The sequence below is a fragment of the Lissotriton helveticus genome, chromosome 12 (assembly GCF_964261635.1).
Source record: "Lissotriton helveticus chromosome 12, aLisHel1.1, whole genome shotgun sequence".
Lineage (NCBI taxonomy): Eukaryota > Metazoa > Chordata > Amphibia > Caudata > Salamandridae > Lissotriton > Lissotriton helveticus.
This window is the reverse complement of record NC_136073.1, coordinates 565716784-565741338: the sequence shown is the minus strand read 5'-3', so window position 1 is coordinate 565741338 and position 24555 is coordinate 565716784. Positions and strand designations below refer to the sequence as shown.

The 24555-nt window shown below is 48.3% G+C and overlaps 1 protein-coding gene across 3 annotated transcripts in view; it reads right to left on the bottom strand.

Moving 5' to 3' along the window:
• E2F4 (E2F transcription factor 4) overlaps window positions 1-24555 on the bottom strand; it is a 349237-nt gene that overhangs the window by 105928 nt on the left and 218754 nt on the right. For all 3 annotated transcript variants that reach the window (XM_078669707.1, XM_078669709.1, XM_078669708.1), the window contains exons 4-5: window positions 14614-14657; window positions 14092-14153 (exon numbers count right to left, since the gene is read on the bottom strand). In XM_078669707.1, the coding sequence (XP_078525833.1) occupies window positions 14092-14153; window positions 14614-14657 (106 nt within the window). The remainder of the gene's footprint in view (window positions 1-14091; window positions 14154-14613; window positions 14658-24555) is intronic.

Here is a 24555-nt window from a genome sequence, read left to right as displayed (position 1 = left end):
CGCCCACCCTGTTGGGTAGAACTTGAAAAGGGGTTTGTGTCCCTACTGTCTTTGAGAATGGAGCAGGACGGGTTTTATGATGAGGAGCCCCACTCCTATTTGAATGATGAAGAATTTTACCACGCTGTGGACAGCTCTATCTATCGCTGCGTCACGGAGGTGGTGGGCCCCATGGAGGAGCGCCTCTCCGCGCGCATTGTTGAGGAGTGCGCTAAATTGGCGCAAGCTCACGTGGGAGCTCCCACAAGCCTCCCGGGCCCCCCAGGCGAAGGTCCCCCGGCCCCAAAGAAACTTTGCAGGGAGGGGTTGCCGGAGGGGGGGTCAGGGGGTGGACAGGGGCGCCTTTGAACGCCTACGAGATGCGTTCTTGGCTAAGGCGACCGCTGCCTCCCCTACCCCGGCCCCCGATCTCTCGGTGGCTTCGGGTACAGCGCCTCCATCTCCTGGTGGGGACTCCCCTGATACTGACGACGATGAGGAGTCGGTCCGCTCTTGGCGGCCTTCGAGCTCCGACGCTGAGTTGCCCAAGGACAGTTCAGGCATGCTGGATCCGGATGAGATTATTCATCCACAATCCGCAGCCTGGGCGCCGGGTGACAAGTGGCGAAGTTTGTGGTGAGCCGACTGCGTAAGCCGTTGGAGAAGGAGGCTAGAGGGTGTCTACGGGGTGAATGTACGAGGCCCACCCTGGAGGGTAAGGTGGCCCTTACACCGGAATTAGATGCGAAAATGGCCACCTTCCTCGCAAAATTTATGAAGGATCCTCGCAAAGGCATTGACCGCTCCTGGCGGTCATGCCAGGATAAACTATTGGACGCGGTCGGCCCTATTACCAAGATCCTCGATATGGCGGAGGAGGCAAAAGTTACAGGGGCTGCAATTTCCCCAGACGTCCTCTCAAACTGGGCGAAGCGCGTAGTTATCTTCCTGGGTAACGCCAACTGCGCCCTGTCGACGGAGCGTCGGAGATCCCTTTTGATCAAGTTGGATCCGAAATTGGGGGACTTGGCCTCTTCGGAGGCTGGCGCTGTGGCCCAAGGCAGGCTTTTCGGGGAACCCTTCATAAAAGAGCTGGGGAAATTTGTGTCCACCTTTACCTCGCTGGACAAAGCTCAGTCCAGTATAAAACGGGTCTTCCAACAACGTTTTTCCCAAGGGGCCGGTCGAGGTAGGGGCCGATCGACCGGCCGTGGCGGACAGAATGCCGGCAATAGAGGGCAAGGCTCCGGTCGAGGTCAGTACCAAACCTCAGCCAACTTCACCAATTTTTATCCCACAAGAGGGCAGCGATTTGGTGGTCGAGGATTCCGAAAGAACTCCGGCTCCAACAACTCAAACGGTGAGTGTCATGTCTGTAATCCCTGCAGAGCAGGTGCGCATTGGGGGTCGGTTAGCAGCCTTTTACGAGGAGTGGGTAGCTCTTACTGCGGACGCTTGGGTCTTGCAGACAGTGCAAGGTTTCCACATAGAGTTTTACGACCGACCCGCTCAGGTAAGCGCACCGCGTCCTATGGTGTTTTCAGACGCCGATGCGCAGTTGATAGATGAAGAGGTCTCAGAGTTGCTTCGCAAGGGAGCCATTCGTCAGTCAACTCGGCACCCCTCGGGTTTCCTAAGCAATGTTTTTCTGGTGGACAAGACCGACGGGGGACGGCGACCGGTAATCAACCTCAAGGTGTTCAACAGGTGGTTGGTTTATCGGCACTTCAAAATGGAGGGGATTCACCTCCTCCGGGATGTCCTCCGTCCACAAGACTGGATGGTGCGCTTGGACCTCAAGGATGCTTACCTTGTGGTTCCCATTCATCCTCCACACCGCCGTTTTCTACATTTTTCTGGAGGACTTGCGTGTTCAAGTTCACCGCCCTTCCATTCTGGCTTCCCTCGCCCCCCTGGTGTTTCACGAAAGTGTTGCACCCGGCGGTGGAATACCTGCGAAGTCAGGGTATCCGGATGACTGTCTATTTGGACGACATCCTGTTGATGGCACAGTGCCCAGAGAAGTTGCGTTCTCAACTCCAGCAGACAGTCGTCCTTTTGCAGGGACTGGGCTTTATCATCAACGGCGACAAGTCGGTCTTGATACCGAGTCAGACGATGACTTTCCTGGGGTTTGTCATAGACTCCGTAGGAGCCACTCTCAGTTTGCCGCCACGAAAGATTGCCAAGATTCTGCATCTCTTGCGACAGACCATTGTGAAGGATCGGACCTCCTTGCGGCAGATTGCCAGGGTGGTGGGACTTCTCTCCTCTTCCAACCAGGCGATTTTCCCGGGTCCCCTTCACTACAGGGCGCTTCAGCGTCTCAAAGCTCAACATCTCCGGAGGGGCATGTCTTACGATCAGGTGGTTCCCTTATCGGACGAAGTGAAGGAGGAAATGGAGTGGTGGCTATCTCACATGGAGGCCTGGAACGGTCAGGCGATCTTCGGATCAGTTCCGGACCTGGTCATAGAATCCGACGCCAGCAGGTCGGGTTGGGGTGCCCGCTGTGGAGATTTTTCCACAGGGGGCACCTGGTCGTCCGACGAACAGAAGTTGCACATCAATTGTTTGGAGCTTCTGGCGGGGTCCTTCGCAGTACGCTGCTGGACCAGAGATTCAGCGAAGTCATGTGTACTGTTGAAGATGGACAATGTCTCAGCAGTGCGGTACGTCAACCACCTGGGTGGTCCTCGGTCCCAGGCTCTGGCAGCTTTGGCGAAAGAGTTCTGGGATTACTGCCTCGCTTATCCGGTATCCGTAACGGCGGAATATTTACCGGGGCAAGCCAATCAGGTAGCGGATTGGCATTCCAGGCATCTGCGGGACTCCAGCCAATGGACGTTGGATATTCAGGTCTTCCAGTGGCTAAACAGTCTGTGGGGTCCTTTCTCAGTGGATCTGTTTGCGTCCCGCTTGGACCATCAGCTCCCAAGGTTTTTCAGTTGGAGACCGGATCCTCTGGCGGAGGCGACCAATGCTTTTCTCCAAGATTGGAGTCAGGAGAGACCGTTTGCGTCCCCCACTTTCTCGATGGTGATGCGGACGGCAGCCCAGGTTCGCCGACAGGCGGTGGCGCTGGTGATGGTGACCCCGCTCTGGAGGTCCCAAGTCTGGTTTCCAGTTCTTCTGGAACTTTCCTGGGATTCTCCAATCCTACTCCCCCGGTTTCCTCACCTGCTGCTCAATCCGGATCGGGAGCCGCATCATCTCATCACTCACGGTTCTCTCCGCCTGATGGCATGGAGGCTTTCCGGCGACGCTGGTCGCTCCCGGGCCTTTCGAGGTCGGCTGAGGGACTTTTGTCCAAGGCCTGGGCAAACAGTACGGCGAAGCGCTACAGATCCGCTTGGACTAAGTGGATGCGTTGGTGTCTTCGAAGGGACTTGGATCCCTTGTAAGCATGGGCGGATTTTGCGAATTGGCAATCCGCGAACTTGCGTATTTACGGATTCGCAATCCGCAAAATCCGCGAACTCTCGCGAATTTGCGGAATTTTTTTTTTGTGTTCGCAAGGATTTCTGCCAGTTCGCGAGGATTCTGTACCAGTTCGCAATTGCGAACTTACTTGTCGGCTCGCAACGACCGCGACTATGTTGTTTCTACATCTGGTTCATCATCACAGGTTCACAGCACCCTCTGTTTCACCACTGCCACCCTCTGGTACACCCATGCCACCCTCAGGTACATCCCTGCCACCCTCTGGTTGGTTTATCACTGTAGATTATGGGGGTGAAAAAAAGCAAGCACACCTGCCCTGCTTCAACTGACATGAATTAATTTGGGGTTGATTAATGTGTCACTGAATTTAAACTTCCAGTCTGGCTGGCACCTGCTTCCTTATCTGTAATTTGCTGAACTCTGAAGGGGCCCCTCAGGAAGCACTACAGGGAATGGTTACTAATGATAAGATTGAACTTTTGCACCTGCTGAGTGCTTTCAGTATTGTCTGTAATTGTTTTCTGTTGCAGTGTAATTTTTTTAACAGGACCTTTGTTGTATACTTGTAGCTATTCTCTGAGCCTGCTGTGAGGGTCAGAGCAGGGTCATAGAATAGTTGCAAGTAGGCAAATGAACTCTGAAGCGGCCCCTCAGGAAGCACTACAGGGAATGGTTACTAATGATAAGATTGAACTTTTGCACCTGCTGAGTGCTTTCAGTATTGCAAAAATCCAAATATCCAGCAGCATCCACAAAAGTAATCCTTCCAGGTCAAGATCCAAATCAAAGTGACCAGCACATTAAGAAAGCACTGGGAGGAGCCTGGTGGACAGGAACAGGAAGTTGGAAACTGTGGGGCACTTCCTTCCTCCCACCCCCACCCCCCAAAATGGACTCCTTGCAAAGAAAAAGTGCAGGCAAATGTCAACCTGAGGAGTTATTCTGATAAAAATCATAATTTTCAAGGTTTATGCTGCCTGCTGGTGGATTTCTTGTGCGAAATTGCAAATTTTGCAATCTCGCAATTGCGAGATTGTCGCTGCCCGCCGCATCTACGTGTTTGCAAGTATTTACTCCCGCGAAATTGTATAGTATTCTAGTTGGCAAGCAAAAAATCCGCTTCGCACGGATTTTACGAATTTTCGGCAAGTTCGCGGATTGCGAATTTACCGAAAATCCGCAAAATCCGCGAGCGGAACGGATTTTACGCCCATGCTTAATCCCTTGGTCGCAGGAGTCGTTCCTATTCTGAATTTTCTGGCAGAATTGGCGACCAGAGGCCTAGCATACCGAACTATCAATGCGCTGCGTTCACCGATTTCGGAGGGCCATCACCCGGTGGACGGGGCACCGGTGGGTGAACACCCGTTTGTTTGTAGGCTCTTGAGGGGCATTCGTCTTTCACTACCTCCAGAGCCTCGGTACTCAGTCCTCTGGGATGTTAATGTGGTCCTTAATCTCTTCTTGTCCTGGCAGCCTAATAAATATTTGTCTTTGAAAGAGCTTTCAGCTAAACTGGCCATGCTTTTGTGTTTGGTATCTTGCCGTAGAGTGTCAGATGTCCGTGCCCTGGATGTCTCGGCGAGGGTTTTCTCCCCTGACGGGGTTACCTTTATGGTGGGGCGTCGCACGAAATCTGCGTCACGAACTATCTCGTACCCAGCTTTTGTGGATGTCCCCAAACTGTGTGTAGTGCAGTCTGAAAGCCTATGAAGAGATGACTCTGGAACTTCATCCTCCAGGCGAGAGACAATTGTTAATTGCCTTGCGAAAGCCACACAAAGCAGTCTCCTCCCCCACTATTGCGAGGTGGGTGCGTTGGGTCATGCAGGAAGCAGGCATTGATATTAAGAGTTTTGGAGCTCATTCAGCCAGAGGAGCCAAGGCTTCTAAGGCGTTTTCTGCAGGAGCTCGTTTAGAGGATTTACTGCGCGCCTCGGATTCCACCATTAAGAGGTTCTACTTTAAACCAGTGTTGGATATAGCCCAGTTGGTGGTGAGTAAGCTTTGAACTAGCATAATCTGAGCCTCCGGTCCTGCCATAGAATCGAAATTTGACTAGCGGATGTAACGGTAAGTTTCAATTCTATTAAGGAGGCGAGGATTATCCCTCCCTGGACTTCTTCTTCGGAGAAGAACCCACCCGTATGGTAGTAAGTAATTGGGTTTTGATCTGACTATTGATCAATGTGGATTTTCATGCTTGATGTTGGTTACTTTGCTGTTGGTGTGGTTTCCTTTACAACGCTTATGCTATCGTGTTTTTTGTCAGGCAATGATGGTTCCAAACAAGACCAGTGAAGAGTGAGCGTAACCTGCGTGAAGAAAGAGGGAGAACAGTGAAGAGGGACTGCATATCTAGCCTCCATGGAAAGAGTGGAAGGACTATGGATTGTTTGATGGACTCATGGAAATTGTAGTTTATCTAATGTCTCATGAGCTTGTGATTAAGTTTCATTTTTGACTAAGTGCTTTCTGGGCTGCTGTGAGTTTTGTATGTAATAAAACAGCGAAGAATAGAAAGCATAATCCTCGCCTCCGTGTCCTTAATAGAATTGAAACTTACCGTTACATCCGCTAGGCAAATTTCGATTCCTAGGTAGAAGGGCATACAAAGTATTGGCACAAGCAGGCTTCTCCACTGGTGCATGGGAGTGGCAATCCCGATTAGGAAATCACCCCCGTTTATGGTGGAACAAACTTGGATAGATCGAAACATAACCCACGTAGCGTTCATGGGGACATGAGACAAACGCAATCTAACGTTGATCAGTGTTTACGCACCCCCATCCCTACAGACATATACGATAACAAAACTGATAGAAATTCTGTTGGAGGCGGGCTCCTGCACTCACTTAGTGGGAGAAGACTTTAATGACGTGGTAGATCCCCGGCTGGACCGTACCACCCCCACAAATGGCACACACAGGGACACGCAGCTCAAACGTTTCCTCACAACAATGGGACCGACAGACCTTTGGAGACGACACCACCCCCAGGCACAGGCCTACTCATGCTACTAGGGAGCACAGAGTCTTCTCAAGGACAGAACATGTCTTGGCCCCGGCAGGCGAGGTGGCAGAATTAGGCAAAGCAGAGAATTTAGCCGGAGGTCTTTTGGACCACTCCCCAGTATGGCTTTCCCTGGGAAGGAGAAGCCATGCAGCTGAACCCGGATGGAAATTCAATGCTTGGGAACTTAGAGACACTAGGGTATTAGAACAGATACGGAGTTGTACTTCAAAGAAAATGTAGGCTCCGTATCATTAGTGGTCGTACTCTGGGAGCCCTACAAGATAATCGTCCGTGACAGGTCACAGAGCATAATAGCTTATAAAAAAAAAAGACAGGAAAGGAGGGAGATGGAGGAAAAAGAAGGAAGTCTCCCCCAAATTGAAAGTAAGATGACGGCACCCGAGAACCCCTCACAATTACAAGCCATGATGATCCTCTGAGAGGAATATCAGGCCTTGGTACATCGCGAAGCACAGGCGGCAATCTAGGCCACACACAGGCCACTTAATGACGCTGGAGATAAGGCTGGAAAGTTGCTGGTGTGGTGGAGTAAAAAAGAAGCAGAGGCACGTTGGGTAACACACCTAGAATCGGGGAGGGGCCATACCGCACCACACCTATAGACTTAGTGAACGAATTTGCTGGCTACTACGAGGCCTTTTATGAATTGCACCCATTAGCAAGCGCCCTACAAATAGAAAACAATCTCACTGAGATTTCCACCCCTACCTTAAATGAGGCTGCCATCCAGCTACTGGAGGAGGAGATTACATTGGCCGAAACTAGAACAGCCGTAGGTAACCTGAAGCTTGGGAAAACCCAAGGCCCCTAAGGCATACCAGGGAAATTCTATTAACAGAATGCGGATCTGTTGAGCCCGCACCTGTTAAGTCTATTCCAGGAAGCAAAAGAAACAGCTACCCTCCCAGACGATCTTAGAAGAGCCACGATTGTGGTAATCCACAAACCAGGCAAGCCACCCACAGAATGCAGTTCATATCGGCTAATTTCACTGTTGAATAAGGAAATAAAAATTCTGGCCCTCATCTGGCCCATAGATTGAAGAACGTTTTATCAGTGATCAGTCTGGCTTTATGCCCAAAATGTCGACCAGATTAACCCCTTCCATGCTCATGACGAGCTCAGCTCGTCATGCAGTACACTGCTTGTGTGCTCATGACGAGCTGAGCTCGTCATGAACAATGGTAAATATGCATCTGCAGCACAGCAGATAAATATGTGCAGCATCCATGTGTTTAAACCTGCGTCGCCTGCATAATTGTCTGAAAACAACAAAATCTAAAGAAGACCCCATATCTAATATTATCGTTAGACGCAGAAAAAGCACTCGACACAGTACATTGACCCTTTCTGAAACTAAGCCTCCAGAAATAAGTGTTCTGACCTGAATTCCGGGTGTGGATAGACGTATTAAATGAAAGCCCAGTAGCCAGAGCGCGAGTGAATGGGGCATTGTCAAGGGGGTACAAGGTAAGTGTGCCCCTATCTCCGCTACCATTTTCCCTGATACTAGAGCCCCTAGCATGTATAATCTGTGCAAACCCGAGATCACAGGCTTTCGAGAAGAGACACAGAGGGCGGAAGACGAAAGAATATCTCTTAACAGTGATGATGTCCTCCTATATGTAACCAACCCCGGATCAACTCTCACATGAATATTTAATGTATTTGGGGCATACGCGGGCTACAAAATAAATTGGGAAATATCCAACCCATACATGGTAAACCCAAACTACTTTGACCCAAGCGATAGTCCCAGGCAACTTAAAATAGAAAAAGCAAGAATCACCTATTCGGGTATGTACGTCTTCACGAGGAAAGCAGAGAGCCTTAATCGTAATATCCACAGGGTCATCTCCGGGTTTAATGAGGACGAGGAACGGTGTAAAACTACCACTGACAGGAAAACAGCATGTATAAAATGATAGAGCTACCGAAAATACTATATGTCCTCCAAAACACATACCACTCACTTCCGGAAGAGGTCTTTACCAAGGTAGAGGAGACAATCTGAACATTTCTTTGGAACAGCGGCACACCTAGATTGGCACCTAACAACCTACAACGAAACCAATACAATGGGGGGACCCCTCTCAGACATTAAAGCTTACTGCTGGGCAGCACATCTGATTGAAATCAATAATTGGGAATACCTGCCAGGAAACCAGCCCACATATGCCCTGAAATGCACCCAATTCTGTCCCCCAAACACACTACCTATATGAAGGCAAGGGTGTGAGGAAACTGCTGCCGGTGACGCAGGTGACTGTAGCCGCATAGAAAGGGGCAAAAATGCAAATGCGATGGAACAACCAAACAACACAGGAAACCACATTGTGGGTAGGATCGCAACTGAGGGAGTGCGCTAAGTTGTGAAGCTTTAGGTCATGGGGTATGCTGGGCATCTCAAAGATGGGGGATATACAGGAGGGCAAGGGCCTTATCACAATCACCTCCCTACAAAAGGAATTTGATCTGCACACAAAACAATATTACAAGTACCTCCAAATGGCACACGCTTGGAAAGCACAGTGGTTTGACACGGAGGATTTACCAGGGTATGCACTTTTGGAAGGGTGACTTCTTATGGGGGAAATTGGTGAGAAGGCAGTCTCATGGACTTACAGAACTCTTATTAACAACAAGCCAGACACCCTAACAAGACTAAGGGCAAAGTAGGAAACAGAACTAGGACCCCTGTAGGATCTTGACTGGGAGACAGCTCTGATGCATCCCAGAGAGATCACCATCAACTCAAGCCTCCGCTTAATACAATTAAAAATACTCACCAGGGAATATTATGACAGAGTCCGCCAATACAACATTGGGAAAGCAGAAACACCAGAATGTTGTAGCTGTAAGGTGAAGAGGGGGACTTATCTGCACATACTGTGGAAATGCCCTATTATCTATAGGTATTGGAATACCCCAACAACAGAACATAGTGAGATCCTGGGGTAGACAATATCTTTGGACCCCAAATAAGTGCTATTGCGAATACCCACAGAAGTAGATCTCCCTAGAGCCAAGCTACTTTTTACAAATCTAGACGTGAGGCACTGTGGGGGCACCGGAACCACGCACACTACAACATTGGAGAGGTGGGATGGATCTGTGCATGACAGCTGAGAAGGTGACATAAAGCTCACGAATGCCACAGGAAATTTACCAAAATAGGGGGCCCGTGAATGCGATACTATGGACTCCCCACAGGGGAGGAAGAAACACTGACCCACGACGAGACACAAACCACAGTAGCAGGAACACTGGGGGAACCTTAGACATCAAGGGGAAGAGAGTCTGGTCGGACACACTGACAGTCTGGTCTGTTAATAATCTATATCACTGTTTCATGTCAATCGCTATATGTTGTTCCTTTACTTCTCCCCCCCCCCCCCCTGTGCTGAATGATCTGTAAATCCCATTGTTCATGACGAGCTCAGCTCGTCATGAGCACACGAGCAGTGTACTGCATGACGAGCTGAGCTCGTCATGAGCAGGGAAGGGGTTAAATACCAGTGACTGATGCAGTAACTGTACTTAATAGCAATAAAAACAGTTTAAAAAATAAAAAGCTGTGAAAGGACTCCAGCTTCAGACAATACTGTATACATTCCTGTTTCAAAATTGGGGGTGGTGCAGACTTGCGGATTTTGCCGGAGCCAGTGTCTGGTTCTTGAGCAAGTCCGGTTCTCACGGGAGACAGAGTATTTGTAGGGAACGCAGGGCTGGTTCGCGGGTTCTGGGGGGCTGATGGACACATCGGGATTGCGCTGGAGCAGGTCGAGGTTGGGAGAGGCTGGTAGGGCTGGGGCCAAGGAAGTTGGTTTCCTCCTCATCTTCCTTCAGCACAGCCCTCTGGTGGTCCTCCTTCTTTCTTGTCTGAGGAGGCAAGGTTCGGGGGCTTAGTATTTAGGGGCGTTTAAGGCAGGTACAGCTTGGGACCAACGGGATACACCCCTATTACGCCACCTTCCAGTGGGAGGGGGCACAAACCTCTCTCTGGTTGGCTGCCACCCCATCTTCAAGACGGTGGGGATGAGAGTTGTACTATGACTGCTTCACCTGAGGTCTGGAGTTGGCAAAGGTGGGCACGCCTATCCCCCTACCTTGTTGATTTTCCACCGTTTCTCCCTCCCAAAGTGGGGATTAGAACCAGTGGGGGCTAGTTGCTGGGAGCAGCAAAAGGCAGGTTCAGCTAACATAGGTGGCAAGCCTTTGTAGCTTCCCCTTCATGGTCACTGCCCATCCTGGTGGAGGTTGCTTGGCACCTCTGCCCAGGAGGTGCTTTGTTTCAGTACCCCAAGAGCAGGAGGCTCTCTACCCAGGCATCCAGAAACATGTCTGGGGTGGCAGCTGGCGAGCAACCACTCAGTCAGCACACTAGAGTTAGGTTGTTTATCAGGGGGCATCTCTAAATGCCCTCTGAGTGCATTTTATATTAAATCCAACACTGGCATCAGTGTGGGTTTAATGGGCTGAGAAGTTTGGTACCAAACCTCTCCGTCCTCAGTAAAGCCATCATGGAACTGTGGCGTTCGGGGTGCCAAACTCCCACCCCATCATCTAAAATGGCTTCACTGCACTTACAATATCTGTGAATGGCACAGGTGCCACTGTGCCCTCACCTGTGGTATAGTGCACCCTGCCTTAGGTCTGTAAGGTCTGCTAGAGCGGTGACTGACCTATGCCACAGGCAGTGTTATGATGGGAATGGCACACATACATGTGTGCCATGTCGACTTGAAGTTTTAGGGTCTTCCCCTGGCACATAGACTGCACAGGCAGTGTGCATGGGTCAGTGGAGGAGTCTCTGAGGGTGGCAAAATATATGCTTCAGCCCTCAGGACTTTCACTGGCTACAGGCCCTTGGTGCCCCTTGGCACCTTTTACTTGGGAATTATATGTAGGCCAGAGGCATGCAAATGTGGGAGCAAAGGTACAGGTTTAGGGAAAGAACAGAGGCTCTGGGTACCTGATAAGCAGGAACCCAGGGCGCACTTAGTCAAGAAGCATCAAAACTCATGCAGAATGTTGGGGGCATCCATGCAAAAAGGGGCACTTTCCTACACTGTCCAATTATGTGTGGAGCGTACATTGAGATTCAGGTATGAGCCAGCAAGAATTTAGGTATGCCCTATGTAGAAATGTATACTGGGTGTGCCAAAACTGGTATCAATAGAAACTTGTTAATGATTTATAGAGCTCATAGCTGCCAAACTAGGGCTTCCCAGCACTGAATGAAGCCGCTAACTTTCACAGTTGACCTGAAGATAAATCAGAAAAGCATGGTTTTAATTTTTTTCTTGAAAGCTGGCTAGTTTGGAATTAAATGCAATCGCAAAGGCAAGGAGTTCCATAGTTTAGTTGCTAGCACTACCAAGAAAAAAAATAATTCAAAGATCAAAAAAAGAGAGTGGACATTCAGAATAAGGAGGCCGTATTAGAGGATTGACTTAAATCATCAGGACAAGAGAACGGGATGATTTATGTGACCACATACCACAAAGCATCAAGTCACATAAAAAAAGATCATCAACATGAATTGACACATACAGAACACAGGCACTCTTACATTGGACAAATCATTATTCTTGCATAAAAGAGGCATTAGCTTAAAGAGATGTTTGGTACACACAAGAACTAGGTCACTCCATGGAGCCATGAATCCCACACCTGCCTTGTAGAATATACGTAAAATAATAGGTGGATACTTCTGCAAATACTGCAGTGTCTATAGCCTAACAGATCAAACTAAAACACAAGAGTTTTCATAATAGCACACATCATTTCTGCAGACCCAAAACATTCAAGGCATAAATGGAAACTGCCAGACAAGGGTCCAAACCTCTCCCCCATCCAGATTTCCATAAGGTTATTAACGACCTTCCCAGAAAAAGTCATGTAACTAAAAAGGCCTTTGCACTTTACTCTTGCTAACCATTGGTAAATTGCTTGTGCTCTCTATTTTAAACATAGTCAAATTGGCATACACCTAACTGGCATATTTAAATTACTTGTAAGTGCCTTGAATATTGTATTATATGTACTGGGGGCCTCTAAATAAAATTTTACAAGTGGGCTAAAGCACTAATTGAGCATTTGTTTAAATTCTATTGTTGACTTAATTATACGTTTTCAACACTTAATTAACTGGTCCGACACTATTATTGATTAACTGTGGAATTATGTATCCCACTGGTAACCACTGTTATCAATATTTGTATAGGCCCCTGGTTCCAGGTGGTCATTGATTAGCCTCTGTGCTAGTTGAGGACTAACTTGAGATGTTCTTCGATGTTACACAAGGAACATTCCACAGCACTGGGAGGTGTGAGAGGGCAAAGAGGAATCGGCAGTTTGCTAGGGTATCCCTCAAAAAGAGCATCAACAAATTTAAGTAACTTGTTCCTCTGAATAATATTTCTAATCAAAGATTCCTCACCTTTAAACATATACCAAAGCAGTATTCTCCAAAGTGAAGGGACTGTGGAGTAGGTTTTGATCAAACAGCCTTGCAGAACCGAGCAGACAAAGTACCCTTCCCGCCAGACCTGGATTCAGGGCTCCTTTCAGGTCACAGACAATAGGCCCGGTCCTCTTATGATCTTCTGCAGGAGCACAAAGATGTCTGAGGAGGTGCTTGGGGATGCCACAGTTATACCTTGCACTAACTAGTGGACGAGGGTGAGTTCTGGTGCCGTCACTGCAAACATGCCCAAAATGCAATGTGCCAGGGAACTTTCAAAATGGCAAAAGTCTTCAGCCACACTAAACATGGGCACCTAGGGTTGGGGTGTGAACTATGGTAATCCTAGTGTCCTCCCACATCTAACACAAAAATACAGTTTAAGGCAGATACTGTACCCACAACAAACCTAGAATCAGAAGTCTGGTCGAACAATAGCAGGGTCTACCTTGGTATCCTGCTCTCTACCTTTCAAGTGCAATTCTTTCAGGGTAGTTTCAGACACACCAAGGAGCCGGGAGTTATTACTTTTCAAATACTTCTCTGCCCACCATACATTCTGCACACAGGCCTCCAAATATTATGCACTCTCCCCTGTCTGCACTCGTTTAGGAGAATGCGTTCAACCGTTGCATGGGCACATGCCACTCCGCCATCCAGATATACATCAGCAGTTCACAGCTGCCCTATTTCTTCTCTTCCCCATGCCTTGGACACAGTTTATATCTTGGTTTCACCATGGCATGGTTTGGTCTCCTGTGGACGTTCCGCCCCGGGCAGTCTCTAATGTGCCGGGGCTCCTGCAGTGACCAGCCATAATCTCATCCCAGCACTTTGTGCACTCATCCACAGAAGAGGACTTTGAATGGGTAGCAGTGGTGTCCCTTTTTGTGCCACGAACGATCAAGCATCTCTCGCAGTAGATTTTCCCAGGGGGAGGGAGGTGATGGGGCAGGGGGATTCAAGGTCAAGGGTCAGTGGAGCCAACAGTTTTAAATGTCTCAACAAGCATCTCCCTGACTACACCCCAATCCTCTGCCTACGTTAGGTGAATTTGCAGCCTAGAACGCAAGGGCTAATTTGCCCCGACTTTTATCATTTCCAGCCTAAAACTTGCACTGTTGGCGGATTACCCCTGCGTAAAACGTTTGAATATCACCTACCTCTGGAATTGGAACTTCTAAACGGGTGCCAGAAGGAGCTCGAATGGCTAAAAGCGTGTCCCCTAAAAGAGAAATTCAACATGAGAAATCCATTACCTAAAAGCAAAGGATTATTTATCTATGCATAAACAGGAACACAGCATTTAAAGGGAAGTACTACCATAAATCTGAAGTTATTTCCTTTAAGAAGGGGCCATTCAAAGGAAAGGACAAGAATACATCTCAATCCCACCCATGATTTTTTTTTAATACTTACAGAATTCTGCCCATTTAGTGCAGCACTTTTACCCAAGAGTTTTCATAATAGCACACATCATTTCTGCAGACCCAAAACATTCAAGGCATCAATGGAAACTGCCAGACAAGGGTCCAAACCTCTCCCCCATCCAGATTTCCATAAGGTTATTAACGACCTTCCCAGAAAAAGTCATGTAACTAAAAAGGCCTTTGAGGAAACCATGTTCCATTACAAGGCACACCATCCATCACATTAAACCTTCAAGGGATGTACATTTCACTCACCTTTGAAGCACATGCAGATGTCCTCATGGGTCACATATGACAGCGTTCATGAAGTTAAGGATACTGACATATGTTGTTACTAATGGAGGTGACAACAGTAAAAAAAGATCTATTGCTTTGAGCACAAGTCACTGGTCAGTTACTTGTTTTCCAAGTGGTGGGAAGCCCAATATGTACAATCTCTTAACAACCATCGCCAGACAGTGTGAATTTGCTTCCTTCCATGTGGATGGTTTACATGGCAATTTCAGCTTTTTACTGCTTTGTAATGCTGTAAATAAAAGGTGTTCGTAATACCCTATTTAACCTATCGATCAAAAAAGGAAGACTGCTGAGCTGGCTAAGTAGAGAAGTAATTTTGTGACTTCCAAGTTAAGTACATATCTCAATAATGAGAGAAGAGTTTCACACTAGGGACTTAGCCTCATTTATCCTACAGCAGAAAGTGCTGTGGGAGTTGGTGAAAGAGATTTCAGGGCGGAACTGCAATATTAGCCTCTTTAGTGAGTATCTGTTCTAGTTAAGAAAGCTCATTTCCCAATATTAGAAGTAATACATTTCTGATTTTACACAAAGTTTGTCTACCTTGTCACCGTGAAGGAGAAGAATTTGAGAAAGTAAGTGAATTGAATTATTAGCAACATATGTTGTCCTTCCTATATGCAAAAGGACTATCCTCGCTTAGGAGCAGGACCGACATTTTTAATTAAAAACTGTACAATCTTGTGAACAAGTAAATGCTCTGCACACAAAGGACTTTGGCAGAAACAAACTAAAGAGTTTAGATCATCTTTATTTAGCAGGTTTTTCTGAGTGAAAGAATCTAAACAGAGATTCTACATATTACAAGCTATTACATGTACAATGTTTTCGCTTATTACAACTTTCGTCTCATTCATAATCAGCACAGTTTGAAGAAGACCGCAGAACATTTAAACTTGCTGATCTGTCTCAAGAATGTAAGATATGGGGACCAGGAAAAGTAAACGAAAGAGTTAATTTTCAGGTGTTTTACGAACAAGAGGTGGGTAAGGATTAGTTACTTACCTGTAATCCTAGTTCTCTTCCAGGGGTATACTCATCAAAGTCATAAGCACTGAATAGTCCTGCCCACGTGCGGGACCCCCGAGCAATAGCCAATAATATGCATATATCTACATATATATATATATATAAATACATATAAATACGCATAAAATAACCATATATATATATATATATAGATAATATGCATATACATATGCAGCCCAAAATAACCATACTAGGCTAAAAAAAACTGCCACAATAGCCTGTAAAATCTTTACATTTGCTAAATAAAGACATATAAAACACATTATATGATAATGTAAAGAAGAAAACACTGCCTAGGTTTTCTATGAAACACACAACCTTTATTTTCAAAAGTAAAAACAGGCAGGATCATAGAGGCAGCTTTAGCCTAGATAGGCTGCATTGTAACATCAGAAAAAACTGGCGCCGTGCCTTTAAGACCTCTGTGAGCCTCCAGGCTCCCATCATGCACCACAGGTGACAGTTAGGTCAGTTCTTTTGGACAGCGTATAACAGTGTGATAACTCTGCATGGGTAACATGTAAAAGAGACAGTTCTGGTATTCGTCCGGGGAGGCGGGTGGGTGTGCTTATGACTTTGATGAGTATATCCCTGGAAGAAAACTAGGATTACAGGTAAGTAACTAATCCTTCTCTTCCAGGGGATACTCATCAATAGTCATAAGCACTGAATAGAGTAGCAAGCCCATCCCATACCCTGCGGACCAATACCAGACTCTCTAAACGGTACACTCATATAGATATTACCCAAACAAATTCCTCAGGGATGCCTGACCAACTTGAGCATCCGCTTGAGCATCAGAATCAAGGCAGTAATGGCGAGAAAAGGTGTGAACCGAACGCCATGTAGCTGTCTTACAAATTTCATGAACAGGAACATTTTTAAGCATTGCTATAGTAGCAGCCTTTCCTCTAGTGGAGTGCGCTCTCGGTCTACCCGGGAGCTGTTTTCGTGCCAACTGATAACATAACAAAATGCATGACACAATCCATCTAGAAATGGACCTCTTGGATGCAGGCAAGCCCGTATTCAGAGGACCGTAGTTCACAAACAGATGATCAGTCTTTCGAACACTCTTAGTTTTATCAAGGTAAAACTTCAAAACTCTTTTCAAATCCAAAGAGTGTAGAGCTTTTTCAGCTGAAGAGCTCGGATTAGCAAAAAACGTAGGTAGTGTCACTGATTGGTTAATGTGAAAATCCGAGACTACCTTAGGAAGGAATCTGGGATGAGTTCGAAGCACCACTCTATTCGCATGGAAAACGAGATAGGGTTCTGTAGCACAAAAGTCCTGAATCTCGCTCACCCTGCACGCAGAAGTGATCGCTACAAGGAAGGACACCTTCCACGACAGATGTTGAAGGGAAGCCTTATGTATAGGTTCGAATGGAGGACCCATCAATTTAGACAAAACCACATTAAGCTCCCAAGGAGGTGAAGGAGCCCTCACCGGGAAGATACACTTTCCTGAGACCCTCGAGAAAATCCTTCACAACTGGCATTTGAAAGAAAGACCCCTGGGTAGGGGACTTTCGATATGCTGTTATTGCTGCCAGATGGACCTTAATAGAGGAATACTGTAAACCTGCTTTGGCCAAAGAAAGTAAGTATGGTAACAGTACCTGTTCCTGACCTCGAATCGGGTCATGTCCTTCAGCAGCACACCACATGAAAAAAAGCTTCCACTTGAAAGCATACGTCTTTCTTGTAGAAGCTCTCCTTGCCTCTCTTAAAATGTGCATGCAGTCCTGCGAGAGGCCTAGATGTCCATACTGGACGAACTCAGGAACCATACTGCTAGCTTCAGGGATGGCAGGTTGGGATGGAACACTCTGCCGTTCTCCCTCGTCAGCAGATCCGGACAACAAGAAAGCCTCCTGTGCGGCACTTAGGATAGATGCAGGAGATCCGGGTACCACCATTGGCGAGGCCAATCCGGAGCCACTAGAATCATGTCTGTCTTCGACTTGTACAGTTTCCTGATCACCAAGGGAATGAGTGGAATCGGTGGAAAAGCGTAGAGTAATGTCTCTGACCAGTCCATCCATAGAGCATTCCCCTTGGACCCTCGTTGTGGGTACCTGGACGCGAAGACGCGGCATTTTGCGTTGTCGGCGTCCGCGAAGAGATCGATTTCTGGTGATCCCCAGGCCTGGAAGACATCTCTTATCACTGTGTCTTTTAAGACCCAGTCGTGTGCTTCTGCAAAGTGTCTGCTTAGGTCGTCTGCTTGGACGTTGAGGACACCGGGCAGATGGACAGCTGAAATTGTCATACCCCGAGCCAGAAGCCACTTCCAGATTGCTTGCGCTTCCAGCGACAGAGGTCTGGATCTCGTTCCGCCCTGCTTGTTCAGATAGTACATCGTTGTTGTATTGTCCGTCTGAACAAGCAGAGAGGATGACGTGAATGCTGGAAAGAAAGCCTTGAGAGCCAGATGGACCTTTCTGAGTTCCAACATGTTTATGTGATACAGTCTTTCTTTCTCTGACCACACTCCTTGAACTTGAAGGGACCCCAGGTGGGCGCCCCATCCCTGCAGGGACGCATCAGTCACCAGCGATCGTCTGTGCATGTCCTCTTGAAAAGGCACTCCCACTACCAGATGACTCCGCTGCATCCACCATCGAATGGAGATCCGTACTGACAGCGGTAGTGACAGCTGGTCTTCCCAATGGTTTGAAAACTGGGACCACTGATCCTCCAGCGACTGCTGCAGAGGTCTCATGTGCAGCCTGGCGTTCGGAACGAGGAAAATGCAAGACGCCATGGACCCTAGCAGAGACGAGATCTGTCTGGCCGTTGGTCGAGGATTCTTTAGTAAGGTTTGACACTTGAGGAGAATAGAGGATAGTCTCTCCTCCGAAGGATACGCTTTTGCGTCCTTTGAATCTAGAAGTGCGCCCAGATAGTGTATCCTCTGTGTGGGGGTGAGGATAGACTTTTTGAAGTTCACGTGCAGGCCCAGCCTCCGCAGCTGATGTATGCAGAACGTGAGATGTTGCTGAAGCAGACTCGGGGACGCACTCTTTAGCAGCCAATCGTCTAGATAGGGATAGACGAAAATGTGTCTCTTCCTTAGGAAAGCCGCTACGACTGCCATGCACTTTGAGAAGGTGCGAGGAGCTGACTTTAGCCCGAAGGGCAAGACTGCGTACTGGTAATGACTGGTTTGTATGCAAAACCTTAGAAATTTCCGATGCTTTGGGGCGATGGGGATGTGAAAATAAGCATCTTGAAGATCTATGGAGCACATCCAGTCCCTTTGATGCAGAAGTGGAATTATTTGATGTAACGCCAGCATTCAGAACTTTTCTCGCCGAATGAACTGATTGAGGCGCCTGAGATCTAGTATGGGCCTGAAGTCCTTGTTTGGACCTTTCTTTGGAACTAGAAAGTATCGGGAGTAAATGCCTTGCCGACGCTGTGCCCTCGGGACCTCCTCGATGGCTTTCTTTAAGATTAACGTAGACACCTCCTGCTTCAAAAGATGAAGTCGATGGAACACAGACTTTTGAGGAGGAATGGAAGGTGGAGGAGACTTGAATCTGATTGCATATCCATTTTGCACAATATTCAGCACCCATTTGTCGTTTGTGATGTTTTTCCACTCGTCCAGGCAAAAACGAACACTTCCCCCCACCGGAGTGGGTAACGGGCTCAGGGGAAGCAAGCACTCACTGTTTTTGTTGCTGCTGCTTGTTTCCAGGTGCAGACTGTCTGGAAATGCCCCCTCTTCCTCTACCAGGACGACGCTGGGAGAACTGAGATCTTCCCTGATTCTGCTGTGACGACCATCGAGGGGTTTGAACCCTCTGCTGGTTCTGTCTCCGATCATAAGGACGGTATTTTTTCTTAAAGCTGTCCTTTCTCTTTTCGAGACCAACAGCTCTCACAGTATCGAGCTCCGTCTTCATTCTTGACATCTCATCGTCAGCATGAGACCCAAAGAGCGATTTACCATTGAACGGCAAATTCAGAATTCGGTGTTGAGCTTCAGGTTTAAGACCCGTAAGCCTTAGCCAAGCTGAGCGTCTTGCACAGAGTCCATGGGCATAGCCATGTGTAGACAAGTCGGAAGCATCTGCAGCTGCGCTAATCACCTGGTTAGCCACTAGCCCACCTTCATGAAGGATTTCCAGAAAATCATGCTTGTCTTCTTTTGGAAGTTTTTCTGCAAAGCGAGACAAGGAATCCCATAGAGAACGATCATAGCGACCCAGTAAAGCGGAGGCGCTGGCAACCTTCATGTAGGAAGCAGAAGTGGCACACATTTTCTTTACTACTGAGTCCATAGCTTTGCTGTCTTTATCAGGAGGCACAGAGGATGATGCCGCTCCTGTCTGATTTTTACGAGCCGCTGAGACGATGACTGAATCAGGTTGTGGCTCAGACCTCAGAAATAACGGATCATTGTCCGGAGCTTTATATTTCTTTGCGATCCGCGAAGGAACCGCTCCCAAGGATGCCGGGGTTAAGAATTTGTGCTCCGCAGGTTCCAACAGACCTGGAACCAGAGGAAGTAAAGGTCTTGATGATAACTTCTGATGTAAGGTCTCGAAGATGACCGTTGTCTTGGCAGTAGAGACAGGCATCTCGATATGAAGTTTCGCTGCACCACGACAGAGAACCTCATTAAAAGTAATCACGTCATCAATAGGTGAAATCCTACTCGGAGGAGTTGATGACAGCGTTGGAGAGTAGTTACTCTTTGAATTCGTAGATCTTGTAGAAGATCTAGTATCGCGTCTTCTAGAAGAGTGATGATGAGAAGACCTAGGAGATGGTGAAGTTCGCCTCCTCTCCGATGGAGACTTTCTCGGCGGAGTACGCTCACGTCTTCTTGGAGAGTGTACCACCCGTACCAGAAGTGACCTTGATCTTACAGACACCGGAGACCTGGAACGAGACCTTGGAAGGTTAATATTTCTTATCTTCCAGTCTCTGAGTTCCCCCAGCCATCGTGGCGAGATATTAGCCCCTGTAGGTGAAGGCGCTCTTAAAGGCTCTGGAGAGATATGTACAATCCGCAGCCCAGGGGAGGAAGAGGACCTCCCAGAAGACACAGAAACCTTAGACCGGTCTTTGGATACCGTTCTAGGCCTCTTTGCAGCAGGAGACGTCGACGACATTCTCTTCTACGTCGATTTTTCCAACGGCGACTTCCTCGACGGCGATTTCCTCGGCGGCGACCTCCTCGGCGGCGACCTCCTCGACGACGAATGCCTCTTCGGCGTCGACATCAGGCGCCTCGACGGCGATGATTTTCTCGGCGTCGTGTGCCTCGACGTCGCATTACTGGGGCTCTTCGACGTCGAAACCTCTACTGCCCGGTTCAACGTCGACGTCATGCCACCTCTCGACGGTGACCTTGACTGATGTTTCGAGCCTCTCGACGGCGACCGTCGACGAGACGACGTCGAGTCCCGTCCTCTTGCAGTCATAGGCGAGCCAGACCGGGACCGCCTACGCTCATGTCGCTTCTCACCTTGCTTCGACGGCGAATTCTTCTTCGACGGCGAGGGATGCTTCGACGTTGACGTATGCCGCGACGGTGATTTCGATGCTGATTTTGAGCACACAGGTACCTTGGAAGAAGATCTGTCCCTCGAAGTTGAAGGAGACCGATGTTTTCTCTTCTCCCCTTTGTCCTTGCGCTCTTTGTGCTGAGAAGAAGGCTTCCTGGAGTGAACATCTTCTCTTCCACTCACAGTTTCTCCTCTGTCATGCAGGGACTGAAGCCTGCTCTTCTCTCTCTCTCTCAAAGTTCTACTTGAAAGCTTGCTGCAGTGGTAGCAAAGTTCTGGCTTGTGAGAAGATGGTAGACAAGCTACACAGACCGAATGAGGGTCTGTCTTAGCCATTTTTTTTAACACAGGCCGGACACTTAGCAAATAAGGCCGACATTGTGACTGGAAAAATAGCCCAAAAAAAAGAAAAAAATTGTTGAATTAGCCAGATAATGACTAAAGAAGTCGAGTAAACACGAAAAAATTAGAGAAAAACCAGAAGAAAGTGAAAATATATCACCAACTGGCGAGCTCAATGCTCCAGGATCCTCACAGAAGGAGCCGGAAAAAAGAACTGATCTAACTGTCACCTGTGGTGCATGATGGGAGCCTGGAGGCTCACAGAGGTCTTAAAGGCACGGCGCCAGTTTTTAGGTCTCGGCTATAAAGCGCTGAAAGCGCGTTCTCGCCAGAGAACTATTGTCGGCGTCTCAGCAGTCTGAGACGCCGAAGTGAGACAAGACCTGGCCGCGCGCAGCGTTTCCCCATAGGATAACGTTGTGCGCGCGGCTGTCTCCACAGTGCTAATGCAGGCCGGATCGCGACGCGCGCCTGCTGGAATGCAGGGGGAGTCTGCATACCAGCGCGCGGCGCTGCTAAAGAGCCACTTTTTAAGCGAACGAGATAACACCAAAAACGAGCCATCTAGTTACACATTTGTGTAGTGCTTATTCCACGACTGATTTCATCCAGATTTCAAGAAACCGCTTTGAGTGCGGTGAGACGCGGAGAGTTGTGAAGACAGCGGTGGCATTAGAACATATTTGTGGCTTGTGGACACATTTCTTGGAGGTAGGCAGCTTGTTTGTTCTAGACCTGTTGGCTCCTCACCTCGCAACCTCAAACGATGATGGGACAGTTCAGGTCAGACCACACTCGTTAGGACGGTTAACCCCGTGAATTTTACTTTGTGCAACTTTTGAATAGTTCCTGCCATTTGTGTCCCTAAACCGAACCCTGGGGGAAAGCTATTAGGGAAAGTGAATTTTTTTGCGCGGTGAAAGAACACATATGGCACAGAACTTCCATAGAGAAGGTTTGCTGGGCTCCCGTGGCCTCCGCTGATTAGGGTCCGCCTGGAAGGAGGGGGGAGCGAGGGTCTGAACATGTAGGAAGTCATTCGCGGAGTGAATCACCTTTCCAAGCAGCCCCCCAGCCCCCCCACCGCCTGCGCCGCGGGAGTTCAGATTTCACTGAACCTGGTTCCAGCCCGTCTCCGCCCTCATGTTTACATTTTCCCTGGCTTGCTTGCGTTTGGCAGATTTCAAAGTCCCACCAGAGCTTGGCACGGCCAGCAGCAGCTTCCCTCCGAGGGCGGCGGGGAGCGCACCAGTTAGTCAGTCTGCCTCCCTCCCTCCCCTTGGACCCTCGCGCCGGGCACGTCCATGCACATCTGCTTTCTGTCCAGTGTTTTCTGCAGGCCGAGGAGGCCGCCGTGCAGTGCCTTAGCTTTCCCTGGGAAGGTAGGTGGCTTCCATGGTGGACTGAGACAAGGGGGACCTGAACACGCCGGGGTAACGTGGATGCAATGCAGGCGCTAGGTCTCACAGAAACTAGAAAAAAACATGCATCTTATTTGTGACACCAAGTTGCACGAATGTTTGACGCTCTGTTGCTTGCACGCGTGCAAATTAAATAGGCGGCAGCCTCTAATTTCCTAGCAATGCGCTTTCCCGGACTTGGTGTTTGCAGCTGCGACCTAGGCTGCACGGTGGCACGAGCGCAGGCAGGCTAAAGAGGAGACTGAGTGCGGGAGAGGCGGAGGCTGTTATGGCCTTCACGTTTTCCCTGTCTTTCTTTAAATACTTGTATAAAAATAAGGTGGGAACATGAAAAATTATGATAAAATGATTTAAATACTGTAATGTCCTCTACGATGTAATGACTTCCGATGGATGAAAAACTTACCTGTGATATAAATACTCCGATGTTGCGCCCTGTAGGCTGTAGCGCAGACTGTCTACTCTTAAACACTCAGAAATGTTTAAAATAAAGACGCGATGCTGTTTAATTCACCGGTTATTTTTGGCTGTGGCCCAAGCAATATTTCTATGATTTTTCACCTTGAAATCTGCATATTATGCTCCTTTTCCCGCAGAAATCTGCATATATTTACGCCTTTTCTCACACATTTGTCTGCGGCGCTGCCGGTGCCCATGAGTGGGCAGCACGTGCTGCACCCAGGCCTGGCCGCAACCCCTCCTGGGTCCGAGCTCTATCAATGCCGATAATCAATGACTCTGACGTCAGTGCATTGATCGTCGGAGACGAGCCCTGCAGAGGTGACCCCCGCCGGTGTGCCCCTCCCCCAATCCTGAAGTGTCCAGGGCCCGCCTCCAGCCAGAAGGCAGCTTAAGTCATTTCAGATGTCGATACGTGCATTGATTAGGGCTTGCATTATTCATCAGGATCGATTATCTGTGTGTCTGGGTGTTTCTGCCATTTATTGGAGCAGTCACCCGTGCCCTTGTATTATAGCATTTATATAAAGCGCTTGCTCCTCCTGTCTGCGTTGCTGAAGCGCTTACTCACGCGCCTAGCTAGTGATACCAGGCCGAACGTGTTGAGGTTTTTATGAAAACGCAATTTAAGTACAAATTGGTAATTCTGCTATTGTTGCAGAGCGCTACAGATCATACGTCTGATGTAGCGCTTGGTGGCCCTGGGAAGCACTACGTGTAGGGGGAATTCCACTGGTGGGTAAAGAGAGTGCGTTTAAGGGCTTTCTGCCCGTGGGGTCAACCCGAGTTGTCAGTCCTTCGAGAAATGGGGGGATTTTTAATCACCCCCCAACTATGTCCGGCCGAAAACTGCTGGTTTAAATGAACCAATCATTAACCTCCACGTCACCAGCTCAGAGAATGTGGCATAACCACCTACCAGAGGCTCGGGCCAGAACAGCGTATTCATAACCTCATCACTAGCAGAACCAGGCTCTGGGTACCCCAGAAAAGGCTGGAACGAGGCCGCACTGCGGACAGCGCTTTGAAGCCATACAGTGGCAGTGTGCGCTATAGAGATGATGATAAAATAAAAGAACAGTCTTACCCTAATGATGGAAAGTGCATGGTGGGGGTACTGG